Source organism: Euleptes europaea, chromosome 8 (assembly GCF_029931775.1).
Source record: "Euleptes europaea isolate rEulEur1 chromosome 8, rEulEur1.hap1, whole genome shotgun sequence".
Taxonomy (NCBI): domain Eukaryota; kingdom Metazoa; phylum Chordata; class Lepidosauria; order Squamata; family Sphaerodactylidae; genus Euleptes; species Euleptes europaea.
Genome location: NC_079319.1, coordinates 25,198,440 through 25,219,298, shown reverse-complemented (window position 1 = coordinate 25,219,298; position 20,859 = coordinate 25,198,440). Strand labels below are relative to the sequence as shown.

The 20,859-nt window shown below is 39.2% G+C and overlaps 1 protein-coding gene across 2 annotated transcripts in view; it reads left to right on the top strand.

Annotated features, from left to right (window-relative positions):
- VPS13B (vacuolar protein sorting 13 homolog B) overlaps positions 1 to 20,859 on the top strand; it is a 410,777-nt gene that overhangs the window by 226,733 nt on the left and 163,185 nt on the right. For both annotated transcript variants that reach the window (XM_056853998.1, XM_056853999.1), the window contains exon 31: positions 19,738 to 19,941. In XM_056853998.1, coding sequence (XP_056709976.1) covers positions 19,738 to 19,941 — 204 coding nt within the window. The remainder of the gene's footprint in view (positions 1 to 19,737; positions 19,942 to 20,859) is intronic.

The window sequence follows — 20,859 nt, the reverse complement described above, 5'->3', positions numbered from 1 at the left end:
ATTCTACCAACTATTTTGTTAGATTTCACAGAGAAGCCATTGAAATTCATAAACATCAGCACAACTTTAACAGAAAATAAGAGAGTTTAAGAATAAATAAGGCTTGGCTTTCTGTCCTGAACACCTCCAGACTAACAAAGACTACAGTCCACAATAACCATGCGGATGAGCTTTGGATTCCACATGTTAACAGATCACTTCAGGATACAATGGTTCCATATTAACATACCACACCCTCATTAGCACATTATCTTGATACTTACAGGACAATGATTAGCACATTACCTTTGATACTTTTTGCAGGACAATGACTCAGCTCAAACCCAACCCCTTTCTGACTATATATTACTCTTCCTACACACTTGACACTGAGAGACACTGTCCTTCAGTGTTACTCCTCTGAAGATGCCTGCCACAGCTGCTGGCGAAACGTCAGGAAAGAAAATACCAAGACCACGGTCACACAGCCCGGATAACCTACAAGAACCAATGAACTCTGACCGTGAAAGCCTTCGACAATATTTAGATTCTGCCGACGTTTCACTTCTGGTTTACATTGTAGGAAGGGAGGTAAAGAGCCCTTTCTTTGATCTCAGTGTGAGAGAAAGGGGCTGAGGTGCATTATAGGGTGTCCATAGAAGGACTTTGGAATCAAGAGACTATGCTGGTGACACATATATTTATTAAAGCATGATATAGGCCACCTTACCCCCAAAGGCCCAAGGGCAGTTCATGTAGAACTACCAAAAACATAAAGACAAAAAAAGTATTTAAAAATACATCCAAACCAAATATAATCAGCAAATTGAAATCGTATGGTACTAGATTTGGCTTTCATATTTCCACTATCTCTCTTCCTGCCTTAGCAGATGCCGTTTCCTTGAGGCATAGCCTAATGTTTGTTAAATATGTAGGCAATTTCTCAGTGAAGCATGCACCTGTTCTCAAATGGAAGATCTTTTAATGGTTCAATGAGGCTTCTTCTTCTTAACCCTGTTGCATCAGGTTCTTTACCAGAACTGCTTGGCTTGAGAGATGCCGTTCTACTAGCTATGCACTCTTAAATAAGGCCCTTTCTTTGTAGCCTGCCATGTAGGCAGGCAGTATAATTTTACCTTGTTCATAAGAATTGTTGATACACACTGGTGTTAAAAAGAACATTCAACAGTGTCTAGATTTTCATGTAAACGTAACAGTTAATGTACTTTAGATTTTTTTGTTGCCATTTTTAGACATTCTGAGTTGGGAGAATGAAGGGGCTTGATGGATAGGTGATGTGCTGGCAAGCTGCACCTTGACCTATGTATGTTCTTTGGAATGTCTGTATAGAGCTTCCACACAATTGGCAACTTTGGAAAAAGCAGGATTCTCAACTGCACATAGAATTGTACATTCAGTTGGGGACACTGTCTTTTGAATGTCCCTGGACTCCATATATGTGAATTCATTTGGACCAGGGATGGAGCATGCCTCTGCAGTGCTACTTCCTCCCCCTGGCATACTTCTTTCCCCCCACTTAGAACACATGAAAGGGGTTTAAAGGATTAACCAGCAGAATTTTTTGTTTTGTTTTGATGTTTGCTTACTTAAACAGTTTTTACTCTGTGTAACAGCGAAAAAGCCAGTTACGTAGGATATAAAGCCAGTTTTCATTGCAGCATCATTATTTCTCAGTCATATAGTCAGAATGTTTTTTGTTTGTTTGTTTGTTTTGCTGTCAAGTCAAAACTGACTTATGGTGCCCTCTTAGGGTTTTCAAGGCAAGAGAGATTCAGAGGTGGTTTCCCATTGCTTGCCTCTGCCTCACGGCCCTGGACTTCCTTGGTGGTCTCCCATCCAAGTGTGAACCAGGGCCAACCGTGCAACGCTTCCAAGACCTGACAAGATCAGGATAGCCTGGACTATCCAGGTCATGGCTATTGTTAGAATGGCTTAATACAATATTGGCTTGATACAAAGTGTCCTAAGACCAGAGTTCTGTCAACAACTCAGTAGGAATACACTAGTCACAATCACATGAGAATCCATAGTATGGTCCACAAATTCTGTAGACACTTTGGTTTGTACATGGGATCAGCAGGATGTAAGAAGGGCAGTATTCCAAGCAGGGCTCAATTTACTTTTGTCCCACCATGATGGCTGGTCTTGTCCACTGTGTGAATTTTGACATACAGGATGAAGGCTGACCTGCTGTGTGAATGTTGTTCTCTGGATCCTTACAGTAGAAGTACATGGTACTTGGGGTAGGAAAACTTCAAGAGTGCCGCACTTACTAGCAGAAGTATTTACATTTAAATACATTCCAGTTAGGCAAATAGATGACTTTGCACACAAAAGAAGGTTCATTGCCCGCTGTGCTTTTCCTGCTGATTTCAAAAACATGGTAGGTTTTTTTGGGTTTTTTGAACAGTCATTTCAAGGATACTTTGTTGCCATATATGTTTAAAATTGACATCTAAAAGTCTTGGTTGTGGTCAACAGTTTTACTGTAAAATAATTCAAAAAGGCTTCTCCAAGCTTACTGTTCCTTCCCTTTTTTATTAATGGTTTGTGAGTAAATATAATTTGAATTGTATTTGGTTTCAAAAAAATGTTTTGTTTGGGAGGTATTTTCCAGTAATATTAAAAACAGATTATTTTCTTTCTTTTAATTATGGTGGAATTTTAAGTTGAATGTAATGTGAAGGCTATGCTTCTGTTACTAAGAGAACCGTATCCTGGTTGTAATGAGACATTTGTTAACTTCTGTATACAGCCTGCGGTTCATTCCTTAAATATTTGTGGGTTCTCTGATGTCCTTCACAGGGTTTTATCTATGACAAATTTTTACCGCAGTTCTTGAAGTGCTTTGTGAGAATGGGTGTGGGGTTTTGTTAGGTTATTTTTTAAAAAACGTTTTTGCAAAATTGTTCCCTACAATCTTTGCACATTTTAAAGCATCTCCTGTCTCTTTCTCTTCCCTTTAGCTCTGTTGATACTTAGTTACTATGGGCATATCCCCCCCCCCCGAGCTTTCTTGTATCAAGTAAAGCAACTGCAAATGGTTTCAGGTTGAGCAGGACTGGGGGCTGGGGGGGATTGATAGAAGACCTGTTCAGCCTTTCCTTCCTGTCCATTTCTCTGTTCAAAATCCTTTCCCTAACTGTTTGCTCCATAAGAAGAAGAGTTGGTTTTTATTGAGTTGGCCGACTTTCTCTACCACTTAAGGAAGAATCAAACCAGCTTACAATCTCCTTCCCTTCCCCTCCCCACAACAGACACCCTGGGATGGAAGGTGAGGCTGAGAGAGTTCAGAGAGAACTGTGACTAGCCCAAGGTCACGCAGCTGGCTTCATGTGGAGGAGTGGGGAAACCAACCCAGTTCACCAGATTAGCATCCGCCACTCATGTGGAGGAGTGGGGAATCAAACCCGGTTCTCCAGATTAGAGTCCACCGCTCCAAACCACCGCTCTTAACCACGCTGGGGCAAAAAATTTAGATGCCTGTATTTTATCTGTTTGGAGTGTACAAGTGTCTTGTAGGGAAAGGGTTAAACAATGCCCCCACCCTGTTTGGTCCCCTGCTTAATCTGAAGCCACCTGCTGCTGCTTTAGCTTCAGTCCAAGATGTACATGAATCATTGAATCATAAGTGACTAATTGTGGGTCATAGTGTATCACTGGTTAAAACTGCATTTGAAGTAGTCTGCCTTAATGGAATTCTTCAGACATTGTGAATGCACTCCTACTGTGAAGGAAAAAGCCAAGAAACCACCATGTAGACTTTCACAGTTCTCTTTTGTGTTACATATGTTATTAGGAAGCATCCAGCATCCCCATGTGTGGGTGTACCCATTGCCAAATACTTACTCCTTCACAGTTTACCATAAGTACGCATTTCCTTTGCATAATTGCTTGCTATACAAAAAAAAAGTCATAGCATTAGAAACAGTGTTTAGTTTGCTTGATACAAAAAATAAACCAATATAGGGGAAAAAATCAAGTGTTCTGCCTATTAGTGGATAGGAAATACTCTTGTAAAAAAATTGCATTCATAAATCATTTGTACATGTTTTCCAAAGGCAGTTAGAAATGCCTTGTCTTACCAAAATTAATTACCTGTTTCTCTTTTTTTTTTTCCTGTGCATGACTGTGTTCGGATATTGTGAATTCTTGAAGTGAGTCTCAGAACTATTCCTATCACAATCACATTTTTTTTGAATTTTGAGATTTTTGACCAAGGACCATTTTTGCGATGACTGTAGAATGTCTCTAACCATTCAGAAGTCATATTCACAAACATGGCTGTCAGCTGAAATGGCTGTCAGGACCAATGTTGATGAAAAGTAAATTGGATCTACTGACAGAATCTGAAAACCAAATCCGTAGAACGGCCTTGATATCAATAACGTTTTCTCACGTGAGGACTTGTCTTGTCTGGCATGTGTAAAACTACAGCTGACATAAACCCCCCCATTCAAAAACTTCTTTGGTGTGTTTTTCCTATCCAGCGTACACTGATGTTTGGCTGATTTAAAGTGAAGGCTTTGTGTTTGAGTTTGGCAGTCACACAAGCAATGGTGTACTCTGTGGCTTCCTGCAGCAGGATATAGGTTTCTACGATTGGGTAGCCTCTTGCTGCCAAAATCTACTTCAACAATACAGTTGGAAACGACTGGATAATGTGCTGTTTACCTTTTTTTATCCTGTTTTAACTCTTGAGTTTTAAAAAGTTTCTGTTCATGTTCCAGTTTTTTCTTGATCATTTGTGTATTAGGGGAGAGTGTGGTGTTGCTTGGTTTGACCGGTTTGAAAAAAAAAATGTTTTTTTAATGTACCCATTCAGTGAAGTTTCCTGGCAAGCCATGGGTAATGTAATTTTTGTACTGTTTTGTGTTTAGAGAATATATTTTGCATAGTTGTAGGTTTGTAGCGAAGGGTGCAGAACTAAAAACACTAAGCAAGAAGATTGTTCCACTGAACTGTGCATAAATGTACATAGGATCAGGATCCATAGTTGGATCTCATTCAAATAATGGGATTTTAGTGGTTTTTAGTGGTTTACTATATGATAAATACTCATGTGTTTTAAGTTCTGCTTTTCTGCGGGTATAGAGGTAGAATGTTAAATTAGTATTTCGGATTTGAAGCTCGTAGCTCTAGTTTATTGATATTAAAAAAGAATATGTATTTATAGTAACTTAATAGCCATCAGTTGACTATCAGTTACTAATCAAGTGCTCCCAATCTTTCTGCTTTTCAATAAGTAATTTAGAAGAACTATAAATCAAGAACGAGCACTAGAATCTAATAGGGTGAGTTCAAAGTTGATGACGTAATCCCGGTTGTAATTCTGGGAGCTCTCCAGGTCCTACCTGGAGGTTGACAAAACCTATTCAGGGCTGCAGGTTGAGTAGGAAACTTGATCCCCTTCCTCTTTTGCCACAGTATTAATGTGTGTGTTTGGGGGGGGGGATGTCAGTGAATGAACACAGCAAATCACTTGCATCACCTAAGTGCATGGTAGGTAAGTGTGCGGTAGGCAAGCTATTCTTCAGGCATTGGAAGTTTGAGTCCTATCAGTCAAGGGCAATTCCTGGCAGCAAAGGGAAATGCCTGTAGCAATTTGGGGGGAGGGTTATGGCAACCGGGGTTCAGTTCACCTCTCCTACACATCTTCAGTGTCAGATCAGGGTTTAGAAATAGATGAACAAATACAAAATAACAGTAGGTCAGTAGTGCTCCTATGCTAGGATTGCCAATGTAGAGTACGCAGGAAGTCTACGCAGAACACATATTACTATAAGAAGCGCTGGGAAACCTATCTTAGTGCTAGTCACAAGAGACATGCAAGAATTTTTTATTTCTCCCTCAGTCAGTTTCTGATTTCTTTATCCAATCAGAATTGCCCTTCTTCTGAAAACAGATGGCATTGCACAATGAAAAATCACAAGTCAAATATTACCATTATCTGGTGCTTGCAAACTGCAAAAGCAATGAATAAAATGAGAAACCTGTCCTGTGACTTCTAAAAATTCTACATAAGATTTTGACCGCCTCCAAGGACATCTTAGATGACCTTAGATAAACCACTGTCTCTCAGCCTTTGCTCCCATTTTCAGTTTTGGTATGATAATTGTGGCCTGCTTTACAGGTTGATTTGTCTGGATTACTGAGATAATTTATGTTTGGTCTTTGAACAATCAAAAAGCTATATATACTCATAAAATATTACCATTGCCTACTGACCTCTTGCCTTCACCTTTTACCAGCTCACTCAGCCTTCATAATCTTTGTTTTCACTACTTTTCTTTTTCTTCTCTTCTGGATCAACTCTGTTGTTAATGTTCTGCTGCAAAGTGCTGTATGGATGTTTAGGACAGCCCTTATCCCAAACCTTTACGACCTGTTCGCAGGACTTAATTTTTATTTTTTCTGTAGGAAAGTAGACTGCTTTCACTTGAAATGCAAAAGAAGATCAATGGGGTGCATCCTGTGAATCTGCTCCACTAGCAATGGCATTTTCCTACAGAGCCAGGATCCTTGCAATGTTACTTGTGCCAAGAAAGCACTATTGCTGGTGGAATCAGTCCACAATATACAACCTATTTCTAGTTACACATTATCTGCAGGTGTCCCAGATGGTTCACATAAGTTAGTTCCATAAATTGGCCGAGGGTCTAAAATTTTTTTAATCAGTATTGCTTCTTTGGATATATTAGAATTTTCCACCCATGGCTACAGCGTTTGCATTCTGTTTTATCTCTTCCAGAGATAAAACAAAAATGTAAAAATCATTTGGGCTGAGGTTTGTTTAATATAATTTGGTGGGTGTTTTTTTTCCCTTCCAAAGAAAATCTTTAGCATCAGAGGCACCTATGTTCCTAATGAGTGAAATTATTGAATAATGCAATCAGTGAATTCTGTCTGCATTGTAAGTAAGCAGTCTCACACAAATTAGAGATATACAGCTATATTACACTTCAAGTATATAGAGAAAGGTTGGTAGGTACCATGTACACCTCTTAGAGGATATGATTGATGTCCATGTATGGGTTTGATAAACTGACACAACAGTGAAAAAGGACTCCTGTCCCATGTCAGCTTATCAAACACACAGTGGATTCTAAGTCTTTTCATATTGCATTGAAGTAAGTACTATAAAAGGGAACGTGATGCTTGTGTTCAGAGAAACTCAACCTCAGTATTTCCAGGTGAATATATAGAGCACCTGATAAGGCTGAGGTATTGTACCACTGAACAAACAGAGCCTGAAGCAACCAGTGAGTATCAGGAACAACCAGAGGAAAAAGAGCTGCAGCATCAGAAGGAAGTTGTTTGCTTCAGTTTAGCGGAAAGCCAAATATTTATGTAATGTTTGGCAAAGCCCAAACTTAGTGTCCTGTTACAGAGAAGCAATGTTAAAATCCAAGCTAAAATTATTTAACCCATAAAGCAAATCAGTAAAGAATGTGTTGTGTTCGTACATCTGGCTTTAACACAGGCTACTTCATATTCCTGTTAAGCTCACTCCTTATTCAATGTTCTTTTTTCTCAGTCTGTTTGTAAGAATGATATTCCTTTTGTGAGCTTGGGAACAGTTTTATCATCTACACATATTTCCAAACCTCCACTTAGTGTTACAAATACATATCATTTACTCAGCTATCAAACCAAACATTTAGATTATGCATCCTGTGGATTTGGTGAATGGCTAAAAGTAAGTCAAGGGTATTCCATTTAAATATCAAATAAGTATTAAAATGTAAAATCAGCCTCCTAGTTGCTTACACTCATTTTAATTATTGTAAAAACAGTTAAATGAGAGACAGTTCATTATCTGGAAGATTATATTTACACAGTAAAATAGCGGAGTGCTTCCTAAGTTTGAAACCTTCCTTCCCACTTAGCCTGAAAATATATTGTATAGTTGCATACGTTACCTTTTTCCACTATTGTGCTCCAGATATATGTCTAGAAGACAACTGCAGTGGAAAATGTTCTTCTGCTTATTTGTGGTAAATTACTGTGCACAGAGCTTTTGGAACAAGGGACTACTTTTAAATGTCTGGTCACCTCACAGGATATATAGTGTATTTCCTGCCGCGAGGATAAGAGGGAGGAAGCACAAGGCCAAAATGTTTGATGTGTGGTCTACTATAATTCCTTTCATGTGTTCAGTGGCTTTTATATGATCCCTATACCACAACCAATTCTGGCCATTCTGTGGTCCGTTTCATTAAAGCAGATTGTCCCAAATGGGAAACAAATTCATATTATAGTGGCATTCACCTGGCACCACCATGATAATGAAAGGGTTATCGTTTTGCATTGAAATTGATTTTTCAGAAAGTTGTAAGGAAGGGTTTCCTTTGGTTCATAAATATAATTTTGGATACTAAAAGCAGGAGTAGCATCTGATACATCTAAAACTAGATATTTTAATTACTGCTTAAGGATTTGGAGCAGTATGGAATTATTCTTCAGAAATCCATATTTTTTGAGACAAAAGAGTTTTGTGTAAAAAACAATATGCACCACTTTATGTTCTGCACAAATGGTCCTTTCAAATATGGACTTGTTTCCATATGTGTAAATATAGCTGTACTTAAGTGAAACAATTAATTGGTGCATATGGCTTTCCCAGTTTGTTAAATTAAATCCCCGGGCACTTCATAATCCATTTTTTTTTTAAAGAAGATACTTCAGGGATGTTTTACAGTTTAAACACCGGGGTTTCTTTTTCTGGCCCAGTTCATGCATACAAGAGACTACGCATGGCTTGGACAGGATAGATTACCCCTTCCCTCCATGCCTTTTTCCAGAGACAAATAAGAGTCCTCCATAATCTATTAGTCCCAGAAGAGAGGAGGGGACAAGCATTCTTATTTTTCCCAGACATGGGCTAATAGGATGAATTGCTGTCTGGAAAACAACATGGGTTGTAGGTGAAGGATTAATAGCCCTCTGCTCTAGCACTGTGGTTTTGAACAAAATATCTTGATGTAACTTTTAATGATAACTTCTCTTGGAAGACTCTGAGTGGGCTGATTCAGAGACTTGGGGCTCCTCCTGCATATCAGAAGATTCCTGGAAATGTATCAGCTGCCTCCTTCTGCTGTGGTGTTATCTGTCCTGCTTTTTTGTCCTGTGGGTCTTCAGCCTCTTTGCTTGATGATGAGGCTCTTGTCCATGATACTACTTGGGAGACTATTGAAAATATTTTCTATAAAAAGATTCTAGCTCTGACTCCCAGTACTTGCCCTGCTCCAGGCTGAACTTGGTCTTCCCTCAGTCACAGCTCTGAGACCCTGAAGAATACCCCAGTAGTCTTAATGCAGAAAGATACTACTTGGGCTGCAGGTTCTTCATATTACTCTGTTCAGTAGATTTTCAGGGTTGTTTCTAAGCTGGTTTTACATGGTGCCATGTCAGACAGGCCAATAATATTTGGTTCAAAATTCCCCTGAGTGTTTAAGCTGTTCAGAAAGGATCATAGCAGAGTGTCCTATTTGTACAGCCTTACATTTTGTAAACTAATATTAGCCTTCATGGCAATTTATTTTGAAAACATTGTTAACATCTATGTTAACTGGTCAATCTATTCAAACACCTATGGCTTAGCATTTATATATCTGTGTAGCCCTAGAATTAGAGGATCTTTCACACTACATTTGCACTTCCCTCTATATTCCAAACATAAATTTCTTGCAGCCGTTTTAGCTTATTTAAATTCTAGCTTAGTGGTAGAGATAATAACCTATTTATTATTTGATATAGATTTATGTAACTTTAGTTGTTTATTTATTCATTAACTAAAAGAAACAAGAATACAAATCTACGTCCTGTAAAACGAACCAGTCTCAAAAAGGTTGGGAAAACACATGTGGCCAAATCCCATCTTTACAGTTACTATTTAAAAAAATATATTAAAAAAGGCTGCCATCCAAGAAATTTAATAAGTAAAAGGATCACTGCCAGAGACATCTTGTTTGTAATAAGTTAACTTTTCAAGGTACACTATATGCTATATTTGGTATAGCCATTCTGAAACTGCAGGAAGATTTATACATTTCTGATAACCACCTATACATACATTTGTCACAATAGATTCAGTGCCATTTTAAGCCTTAAAGAGGGCCCCTTACCTTGATAGGGGCTTATTTGGCCACCTGAATCCATGCCACAGGAATGAGACCAGGCAACTGTAATGCACTGTTGAGTGGTCTTCCATCAAAATCAATTTGGAAACTCCATTGGTGCAGTATGCTGCTGCTCGGCTGTTATTGGAAACTAGATGGAGCACTCATATTATTCCCATTCTGCAGTCACTCTACTTGGCTGCCCATCCGTTGCCGGGCTCAATTTAAGGTACTCGCTATCACATACAAAGCCCTTTATGGCCTTGGACCCTCATATCTGTGAGACTCTCCCCCAGACTCCACCACGACAGCTTTGCTTATCTAAACAGTATCTTCTGCAGATGCCAACCTGCAAATGGGCAAAATCAACAACTGCTTGTACATGTACCTTGTCAGTTGTTGCCCTTACCTTATGAAACGGCTTGCCTGAGGAGGTCAGAAAGGCTCCCACTCTCCTGGCTTTCTGCAAACTATGCAAAACTGATTTATTCAAGAGGGTGTTTCTATATAGGCAATACTCTAGCATTCTGCAAAATTATTCACAAAATTACTTGGATAAATAATTAAAGAGTGTGGTCTCTACTACCACGTGTAGCTTGTTGTAAGTAGGGTCCTACTATGTAATTTTTGCATCATTAATGTGCCATGTTATACTTCGGTTTTACTTCAGTTCTGTTTTTAGATTTTTGGTTAGTTTTACAACCCTAATCCTATTGCATTGTGTATTGAATGTCCCATCCTGTTGATTATATTGACTCACTCTGTGTAGTCCCTCTTGAGTCCAAGAGAGAAAGACGGACTATAAATAACATAAATAAAAATAAATATACATGATAAATTATGTAGTGTTAAATACTATCCAAATATCATTTTAAAGAAATTATCTTTGTTATCTGTTCAGACCAATTTTTTGGTAATGTTCCCCAAACTCATTGCCACTTATGCATTATAATTTCTTCCCCCAAGTCCCTTTGCCATTTTATGAGCTGTGTTTCATTCCCAGATACATGATTTTATATTAACATATAAATATTGAAAATATTGTCGAAGGCTTTCACGGTCATAGTTAATTGGTTCTTGTGGGTTATCCGGGCTGTGTAACCGTGGTCTTGGTATTTTCTTTCCTGACGTTTTGTCAGCAGCTGTGGCAGGCATCTTCAGAGGAGTAACACTGTCCTTCAGAGGAAAGACACTGTCCTTCAGTGTTACTCCTCTGAAGATGCCTGCCACAGCTGCTGGCGAAACGTCAGGAAAGAAAATACCAAGACCATGGTTACACAGCCCGGATAACCCACAAGAACCAATATTGGAAATACTTCCCAGCACCTGTCTACATACAGTTTTTCCAAAGAATGGCTTATTACGATATCCTCAATATTCTTTCTCCAATGCAATTATAATATACCTAATCTGTAAAGACTGAAAACTGGAATAGCTTTGGTCTTATTCCTTCCATTTTAACAGTAATTTCTTCATAAGACAGTACTCTACCATCTTTTCTTAAGCAATCCAATGTACATAAATTTGCCTCTTTTCACTGTTTTATATCTCTCAGCATATATGAATCTGATAACTCCTTGATATAAAAAATAGGCAACCAGTAATTTTTTTGTGGATTTCTTTTTTAAATGGTGGTACTCATATAGGTTGCCCTGAATTCCTCTAGTTCCTCTCTTTAGCCCCAGTAGCCTGTTCCCGAGGGTCTAGTCTATTTCTCCAGGAGAATCCTGAAAAAAATGTGTCAGTATCCAGTACTAGTGAGTACCAACACAAAAAAGCCCTGTAAAGAACAATGAAGACAAACCAGGACTCAGTATTGGTTTCAGTCTGTTTCATACAGATAAGCATGCATTTATAGAGCAAAAATTACATTTCCATTTATGCTCTTGAAACTAGATAGGGGCTGATAATTTCCTTTTAATTACTTCTCTGTTTGTTCTAAATCTTGATCTAGAGTCAAGCACTTATGTAATTTATATGCTCTCTCTCTCTCTCTCTCTCTCTCTCTCTCTCTCTCTGTGTGTGTGTGTGTGTGTGTGTGTGTGTGTGTACTTGTATGCATTGGTGGCTAAGAAATTTTGAGCAAAAGCTGTGCCTGATTAGCAATTTGCACTATTTTTCTCCGAATGTTAAATTTGTTTTTATGAATAGGAAACATTAATTATTTTTTCTGTTTTTATTACAAATTTGTGCTGCTTTTGTATGGTCTTCATATTCTTTTTTTAAAAAATATTTATCTTTTATGACAATATTGCAATGGTCTTTGCCCATTAGTAATAAATAAATGATGACAGTATTTTTGCTATATGTAAAGTCTCTCCTTGGACAAAAGTAGGCTGTCAGGTGATGGGGGCATTGAGAACTGCATGGAAAGGCAAGAGAAAGAGTTCTCCGTTGTTTAGAAAAGTATTTAATTATATATAAATGTCTTTTTTTTAAAGTTTTCAGTATTTGTCTATATTGGCCGTTTGAAAGAGCAGAATCAATATCTGAATTTGTTTCTAACTTGTTTGTATATGTTTCCATCATTTGTCATTGATTTTCATCAAACTAATTGCAAATTGAATTAATCTCAAAGACAGTTTAGATGGGTTGATCAGGAAAGTTATAAACTTCACAAATCATTTACAACTTAATAAATATCCACTAATAACATAGCTTGTTTAGCCTCTCTACAGGTAATAACCATGGCATGTGTTCTACTGATGTATCTACAAAAGCTAACGTAAACTTTGTAAAACCAGGTTTTTAAAATTTCAGTTCCTTAGGCCCGGGCCTTATTATCCTGGCAATGGCAGATACTACAGTGCTGGTCTTTCTGGTTCTTCTGCATGAAGTGAAAAGTTGCAGACCACACAGGAGGAGAGCCCCTTCATATAGTGTAGATTCACCTCTTTCTTCAGGAAGAACAGAAATGGGTGAAAGTAGAGCTTATTGTAATAAATATGATTAAATATTCAGTAGCATTGTTTATAAGTAGGGCTGTGCATCATTTTTTCGGTATGTTTTTGGGTTTAGGTTTAATAAACACAGAAACTTTTGAAAAAAGCTGAATATAAGGATTTGGTTTATTCAAATAATTGAGATTTTTGGGTTTATTAAACCTGAACCTGAAAACTATGTGGTCCATGGCTGAATGCTGGGTTCAGCCGAGCCCAGCATTCCTTTCTGCGCCACCGGCCACCTCCGAAGTCCATGTGGACTTTGGAGGCAGCCCAGCGCTCAGATGGCTGCCACCTCGGAAGTCTGTGTACTTTGGAAGTGGCAGATGGCTATCTGAGTTCTGGGCATGGACTTTGGAGGCAACCGCGTCGAGGACTCAGCCAGCAGGTAAGTAAAGGGGGAGGGGAGAAATGGTGGGGCCAAAGCAGCCCTGAATAATGCCGAAAAAATCACCATTAGTTGGGATCTTTTTTGGCTCAACTTAATTGCCACCATTTTTTAACCTGTAAAAAACCTCCCTTGAAAAATACCAAAAAGGTATTTTTCAGGGTTTTTTTCTGGTTTGGCTTTAGCCAAATGCACACCCCTACTTATATTCTTTTTTCCATTTTTCCATTTTTGTTGCTTTGGCCTTTCATAGGTCTCAACTGATCTGTAAGGGAATACCTTTGACTTTCTTACAACGAACCTCTGAATTATGCCTATTCAGCAGTGAGTAGTAACTGATTCAACATGAGCTGTTTCTTGTATAAACATACTAAATGCCTGACCCACACTAAATCAATTTAAAAAGGAAAACATTAAAGTTACGTTTCCTGTTACATGCTTAAGGTCTTCTTTGCATGCAGTACATTATTATTTACCAACTAAGGTAGGCTTTTAGTTTGATGCCAGCTGAAAAAATGATGGTTGAAACCTACAGGATACAATACAAGGTACATCTGATTTTATACATCATGGGAATTACAGCAGCTCTTATAGCCAGGCTTAGGAAGTCCTTGGCGTACTTTTTAGTCCAGACTTTGGCTGTTAGATGTGTTCTTATGCTACAGAATATAAAAACAATCAGTTTTGAAAAGAGCTGTTAATTTCTCCGGGACCAAGCCTAGAAGGGGCTAAAAAGTCAACCTTAGAGAACATCAGGTCTAACAGCAAGCAAAGTGTGCTTAGTCGTTCAATCAGCAGTCTGGTGAAGTGGGTTAGTGGTGATTGCCTTCCCCCCGCCCCCAGTGCACTGGTCCTATTCAGATAAGAGTTTAAAGCCCCAAGAATTTTAATCGTGGGTTTTGTTTTGATGAGTATTTTTTATTGCAAGTAGGATTACCGACCTCAGCGTGGGGCTGGCAGTTCTCCTAGAATTACAACTGGTCTCCAGACAACAGAGATCAGTTCCCCTGGAGGAAATGGCAGTTTTAAGAGGGCAGTTTCTATTGCAGGGGTCTCCCAACATGTTGTCCATGGGTGCCATGGTGCCTGCCAAGAGTTTTTAGAACCTGGGCAGTGCCAGGTGGGGCTTTTGCACAGCAGGGTTTCTGTTTGGCCTCTGGAGATCTGATTGGCTGTGCAGATTTTTAAAAATTGCTCTGGTGGTAACTGCCACCACAGCACCAGGACTTTCACAGTGTGACTGAAGTAAACTGTGTATGCAAGAAAATATTTTAAACAATATGTTCATTCTAAAAGGCATTTTGTTAAGCTGAGCATCTACCCAAAATATTAAAGAGTTCTACCTAAAATGTTATTATTAGACGTATGCGTAATCTCACTCCATGACATTTTGTGGTTGGTGCTTAAGGTTGCCAGGTTCCTCTTCGCAACCGGCGGGAGATTTTGGGGGTGGAGTCTGACTTTGGGGAGGGGAGGGACTTTGGGGTTTGGGGAGGGGTTTGGGGAGGGGAGGGACTTCAATGCCATAGAGTTCAATTGCCAAAGCGGCCATTTTTCTCCAGGTGATCTGATCTCTATCGGCTGGCGATCAGTTGAATTAGCAGGAGATCTGCTACTACCTGGCAGTTGGTAACCCTATTGGTGCTTCTTCTGTGGCAGCCATTTTGTGGTTGTGCCCTCTACCCTGTGACAGAATTCCAAACATTTTAGCTACCATATCACACTGCTGACTCATGTTCAGTGTATGATCTACTAAAACCCCTAGATCCTTTTCACATGTGCTACTATCATGACATGTGCTACTATCAAGTCTATCCCATCCTATAATTATGCATTTAATTTTTCCTACCTAAATGCAGAATGTTACATTTATCTCTGTTAAAATTCATGTTTTTAGTTTTAGCACAGTTTCCCAGCCTGCCAACATCATCATGAATCTTGATTCTGTCTTTTACTGTATTTGCTACCCTTCCCAGCTTCAGAGTGCTTCTTGATCTGGCTTTAGTTCTGGATTTTCAGTAGACATTTGTGGCCAAGAGTGCTGGAGATGCTAGTGTGTCAGAGGTGTCCCTTCCTTGATCAAGGCCTTGCTACTCTTTTGCATGTCCAGGAACTTCTAAACTTTACTATTGCAACGCACTCTATAAGGCATTGCCCTTTAATGCAGTCCAGATACTTCAGCTTATTCAGAGTTCAGTGGTTTGATCTGGCCATGAGGATCCATTCTCTGATCATATCCCAGTTAGAAGAGTGTAATGTATTCTACGTAGGGCTGCCGTCAAAAACTGGAAATATCAGTTGGTTCAAAATTCAGCAGCAAGGCTACTGCCGAGGGCTGGTTTTCAGGGTCATATCACTCATGGGCTGAAAGATCAACAATGGTTGCCCAGCTGTTTCTAAATGGCTTGGGGCCAGGATACTTGAAATATCACTTTCTCCCCTACTGCATTCTCTGTGCACCCTCCTGAGGGTGGGCGGCAACCAGAGGCGAGGCTATTTTCAGGGGGGGGGACCTCACTCTCCATCACGAGACAGGTTTCTCTCTGAGGGGTTTCATCTTTTTTAGCAGCTTGGGGCCTATTTTTATTGAGATCATTTAGGCTGTTGAGTGCCAAGACACAACAGTTTTAAACGGCAGCGCTTATGGCTGAGTTTAGATCTCGTTTATTATTAATTTTATGCCATTTTTATTAATTTATGACTGCCTTCAGTAAGGCTCTGAAAAGGTGGAATATAAAGCTTCTGGTCAATGCAGTGTGTTTGACTTTTAAAACCCTAAATGGCCTGGGCTTTGACAAATGCAGGGGGTGTCCTCTCCTGTACCTACCTCACAGGGTGTTTGTTGTGGGGAGAGGAAGGGAAGGTGATTGTAAGCCGGTTTGAGTCTCCCTTAAGTGGTAGAGAAAGTCGGCATATAAAAACCAACTCTTCTTCATCATCATCATCCATGCCACTCCCTCTCAAGTAATCAGACCTTGAAGATTGCTGTCTGCCTTGTTGGTGGTGGCTCCCAGTCTGTGGATTTCCCATTCTGGACAGGATGCACTAGATTTGCACTCTTGACCTTTTAAGAAGGGCAGTTAATTTTTCTTAAATTGCCAGGCCTATTAAAGTGTCCGTTTTCTTCTTGTTCATCCATAAATTCAAATTAATAGCTTTTGCAGTTATTCAGTATGTGAGAGGTAAACGCCAACCTTCTTCTGTATGTCAAAAAGGTTTCGTCTTAAACAAAATCTTGTTTGCCTGAGAGTAAAACCCACCAAAGCTGTGTGTTTATTGGATTTGTGACAAAAATGTATGTCTTTATGATCGATTGTACAAATATTAGATCTGACACACAGCTTGTAGTGCATGCAAGACGACAAGTTGTGATAAAGAAAAATCTCAAAGGATGAATTGGGAGATAAATTGTGGAACAGGGGGGGGGAATTCAGGTCTGTTTACAGAGGCATCTTTCCATGTAACTAAATAGTCATACACTGTTTTGTGTTACTTGGCTTGTGGCAATGTTGATGGGATGAGACAGTCCTTTCTTTCTGCAGTTTCTAAAAAACTACAGAGAGGCTGTTTCCTGCCTTGTCCTACTGTTTCCAGCTCCTTTAATGCTGACTGCAGAGATCCATCTTCTCCAACTCCATCCTCTCCCTAAAGATGGTATAAAACACCTGTTTACCTGGGACTGGGAAAAAAGAGGCTGAAGTGCTTACTACATTGGTCTGGAGAATTTCAGCTGCTGTGATTTCATGTGCATAATTCCAGTTTGATGAATCTCAGGTATTTTCTTGCCCCCAGAAGCATCTTGAAGGTTGTAGCCAGCATGGTTTTTGTCATGTGCTTCCCTAGTGCCTTGTACTGACACTGCCTGCCAAAACTGCAGTGTTGCTGGAGTTGAGGAACCCCCCGCCAGTCTGTTCTATCCTGCTTGTGGTAGTGTAGTATTCCCTCCTCCAAGATAAATCGCTGGTTCTAGATCTCTCCCCCCCCCCAATTGTTCAAGTGTGCTTTTCATATCTCAGTGATGTCAGGAAGGGCTTGCGTGATATAGTTTTCTAACAATAGGGGTGTGAGTTATTGATGTCTTGGTATGCTTGGATTCTGGATGATTATACTGGGATTTAGATTGTGTTTGTAAGCCACTTTGAGTCCTGTTACCCAAGAGGAAAGCAGCATATAAATATTTTAAATAATGAAGTTGTCTAGATAATTTAAAAGAACTGTGACTGGAACACTGGCGAAAAGTAATGTGGAAGTTGGGGGGAAATACAAACTTTCAAATGGTAAAGTTTATTTAGGCTGTTAAATTAGGATTTCTATGACCAAAAGTGCCTGTTTCCCGGAATGCAGTATGGAACCAATGCAGGCTGTAATAGAATAATGTGCTGGTACTCGTAGGTGACTAGAATGCAAAGGTAGGTAACAAAGCAGAATAAAATATTGTTGGAAGATTTGGGCTATACTCATCCGGAAGTCTTTCTCTTTCAGGGCTCTACCTGCCCCAGAAATCTCCAGCATTGAATGTGTTGGCCTCCCTTCCTCCCCCCCTTCCTTTCTTTATAATTTCAGTCTATATATTATAACTGGGGACCCAGATTGCTCTTCCCCGGGCTTGCGATGAATAATGGCGCCAACCGATCTAACAATCTATTGTTATCTGACCTAGCTTTTAATCTATATGTATTACGTTTTTAAATATATGTGTATTATATTTTATGATTGTCAGCTGCTCTGAGCCCGGCCTTGGCCAGGAAATAGAGCGGGATACAAGACAAACAAATACATTTATAAATAGGGCTTTCATCTCCAATCTTTAAACAACATTTGGTTTGCCAGGCTGAATATCAAATGAGTAGTTTATTCTGTTCAAACCAGAAACCAATTAGCTGTATGTAGCTAATTGGTTTGCACTGTGAAACTAAGAGTGGGAGAACAGGTACTAAAGAACAAAGCATTTCTCCTCAACAATCATTTATGTAGAGTGTGAATTCTACACAATGTTGCTACTTCTCAATTTGCAATTTTGAACTAGCAGTAATCAGTAGTGGTTTGTCAAAGTCCCTGTCTCGCCTACAGGTGTCTTTCTTACTTAACCAGTATGCCCTGAAACTTGAAAAATCCCCCAACTGAAGCATCTTAAGAAGGAAAGTCTGTGCCACTCTTATTTTCCCACAGGCAGGAAACTGTCCCACCGATGATGGGAAGAAGGTGATCAAAGGGTTGCAACCAAGAATATTCTGTGGCCACTGAGCAGGAAGTAAGAAGGCTCAAATAGCATTTCTTTATCCAAGAGGCCTAATATCATATTTTGTGACCTTTGACCCTAGGTCCTTTGAAAAATGAAGCCTTAATTTTCCAAGGCTTCTTTCACAAATTAACAATGAGAGAGCTTTTTGTATTTTGTACTTTCCACCCCTCAAGATTTGTATCATCTATAACATAGGAACAGCCAGTTGGGAGCTTAAAAAGTAAATCCCTATTTGTTTTGAATGATTTGGGAATAAGGAATGTATATTATTACTGGATGTGTTTTATTAGAGGTGCATATTTTTCCATCGGAGAGGAGTTGCCTTTCCTATGGTACAAAATGGTTAGTGCGATGTTCTTGAAAGCACAAAAACTTTGTTTGAGCAGGCATAATGCATGGTGATGAGAACCATTGTGGTGTAGTGGTTAAGAGTGGCAGACACTAATCTGAAGAACTGGGTTCATTTTCTCACCCTCCGCATGAATCCTGCTGGGTGACCTTGGGCCAGGCAACCGTTCTCTCAGAACTCTCTCAGCCCACACAGAGGCAAGCAGTGGCAAACCACCTGTGAATGTCCCTTGCCTTGAAAACCCTTCAGGGTCACCATCAGTCAGCTGTGTCTTGACGGCACGTACACACACACTCAAAATGCATGGTGTAGTGAGATGTTATTACAAAGGTACAAGAGAAACAAAAGTTGACAAAATTACAGTAATACTGAATGTATTCTAAGATTGCTGTTGTATATCTTCTGTTGTTAATAGTCCAACCTTCCATAACTTTATTTCAAATTGTGATGAATCTTTCTTTACACAGGTGTACAGAGACTATATAAGGCAATGGCATTGCATTACATATGCATTTAATATCCGTGATACTCATGGGATCCAAACCTATTAAAACTGTTTAATTATCCCCATTAATGGGTAAAACTTTCTTTAGTCTTTCTCCCCCCACAGTATGGAACTTTCTCCAGTTGATAGTTTAGAGATGAAAACAAATGAACGGTTTTCTTAACTCTTCAATTTCTTTCTGCCATCATAGGAGAGCATTGAATCTAGGAATCATTCGAGATCCTGGATCAGAGGTCGAAGACAGGCAATATCAAATAGATCTCCATTCCATCAACATTGGTACAGCTCAGTGGGATCAGTTGAAGCCAGAGAAGGAAAATGGTAAAGGAAGGACCCTGCCAGAAAGTGAAAGAAATTCTCAGAATCCAGCCCTTGAATGGAATATGGCTAGTAGGTAAGAAAAAAGTTTTAAATTATAACTCTAAGATTTTAGTAAAAATTAAAAAAACAGGTGATGAAAGTAGCATATCTGAGCAAAACATTTTGTTATCTGCATGTTCATGTATGCTTGCATTCCACAGCAAACATGTTTCCCATGAACTAGAGACTAAATTGTACATTTCAAATTGTTTGTAGTATTGTTACACTATAATTGCCGTGCAGATATAGTTATGCCTATATTTCCATAATAGCTTATTATATGGCCATAAAATTTGACTCCAGGCTGGAACCTGGCATTCACATTTCCAGCCTAGAAACAAGAGAATTGTTATCCCCTTTGTAGTTTTGCAGGGTTTGAACAAAACCATTTTAGACATTTTTAAGCCAGCAAAGGACAAAAAGATATTTTTCCTATTGGCTCGAAACCAGTTTTTGTGCTTCCGTAAATGAAAACAGATGCGATTTTTTAAATGACAAATTTCCGCTGATTTGTTGATATGCAAAAAAAAAAAAAAAAGTGGGCTTCCAGCTCAAATCTGTTTAGAAATGTTATTTTGACATCTTCCATTTTTATTATTCTGCTGCAGTAGGCTTTGATGCTTTTTCAGTTAGATGTTACAGAAGCCCTGTACGGATGATCTGCAGACCCATTTAGAGAGTAGAGAATCAAGTTTGTGCCTGCTTGTCCCACCACTGGCCATCATCCATTCATTTCATCTTTGGAATAGTTCCTAATGGTGAGATTCTATTCAGAACATGGGGAGGCAGGGAAGCTGAACCAGTGGTCCCAGCTCTCATCTCCTCTACACACCTTTAATTGTAATTGTCATAGCATCTAAACAGAGGAAACATAAGGAACATACAAGCAGTCATAGCAGACTTGGCATCAAGGCTCTTTCTTCATTAAGTCCAAAATTGATTTTGCAAAGAT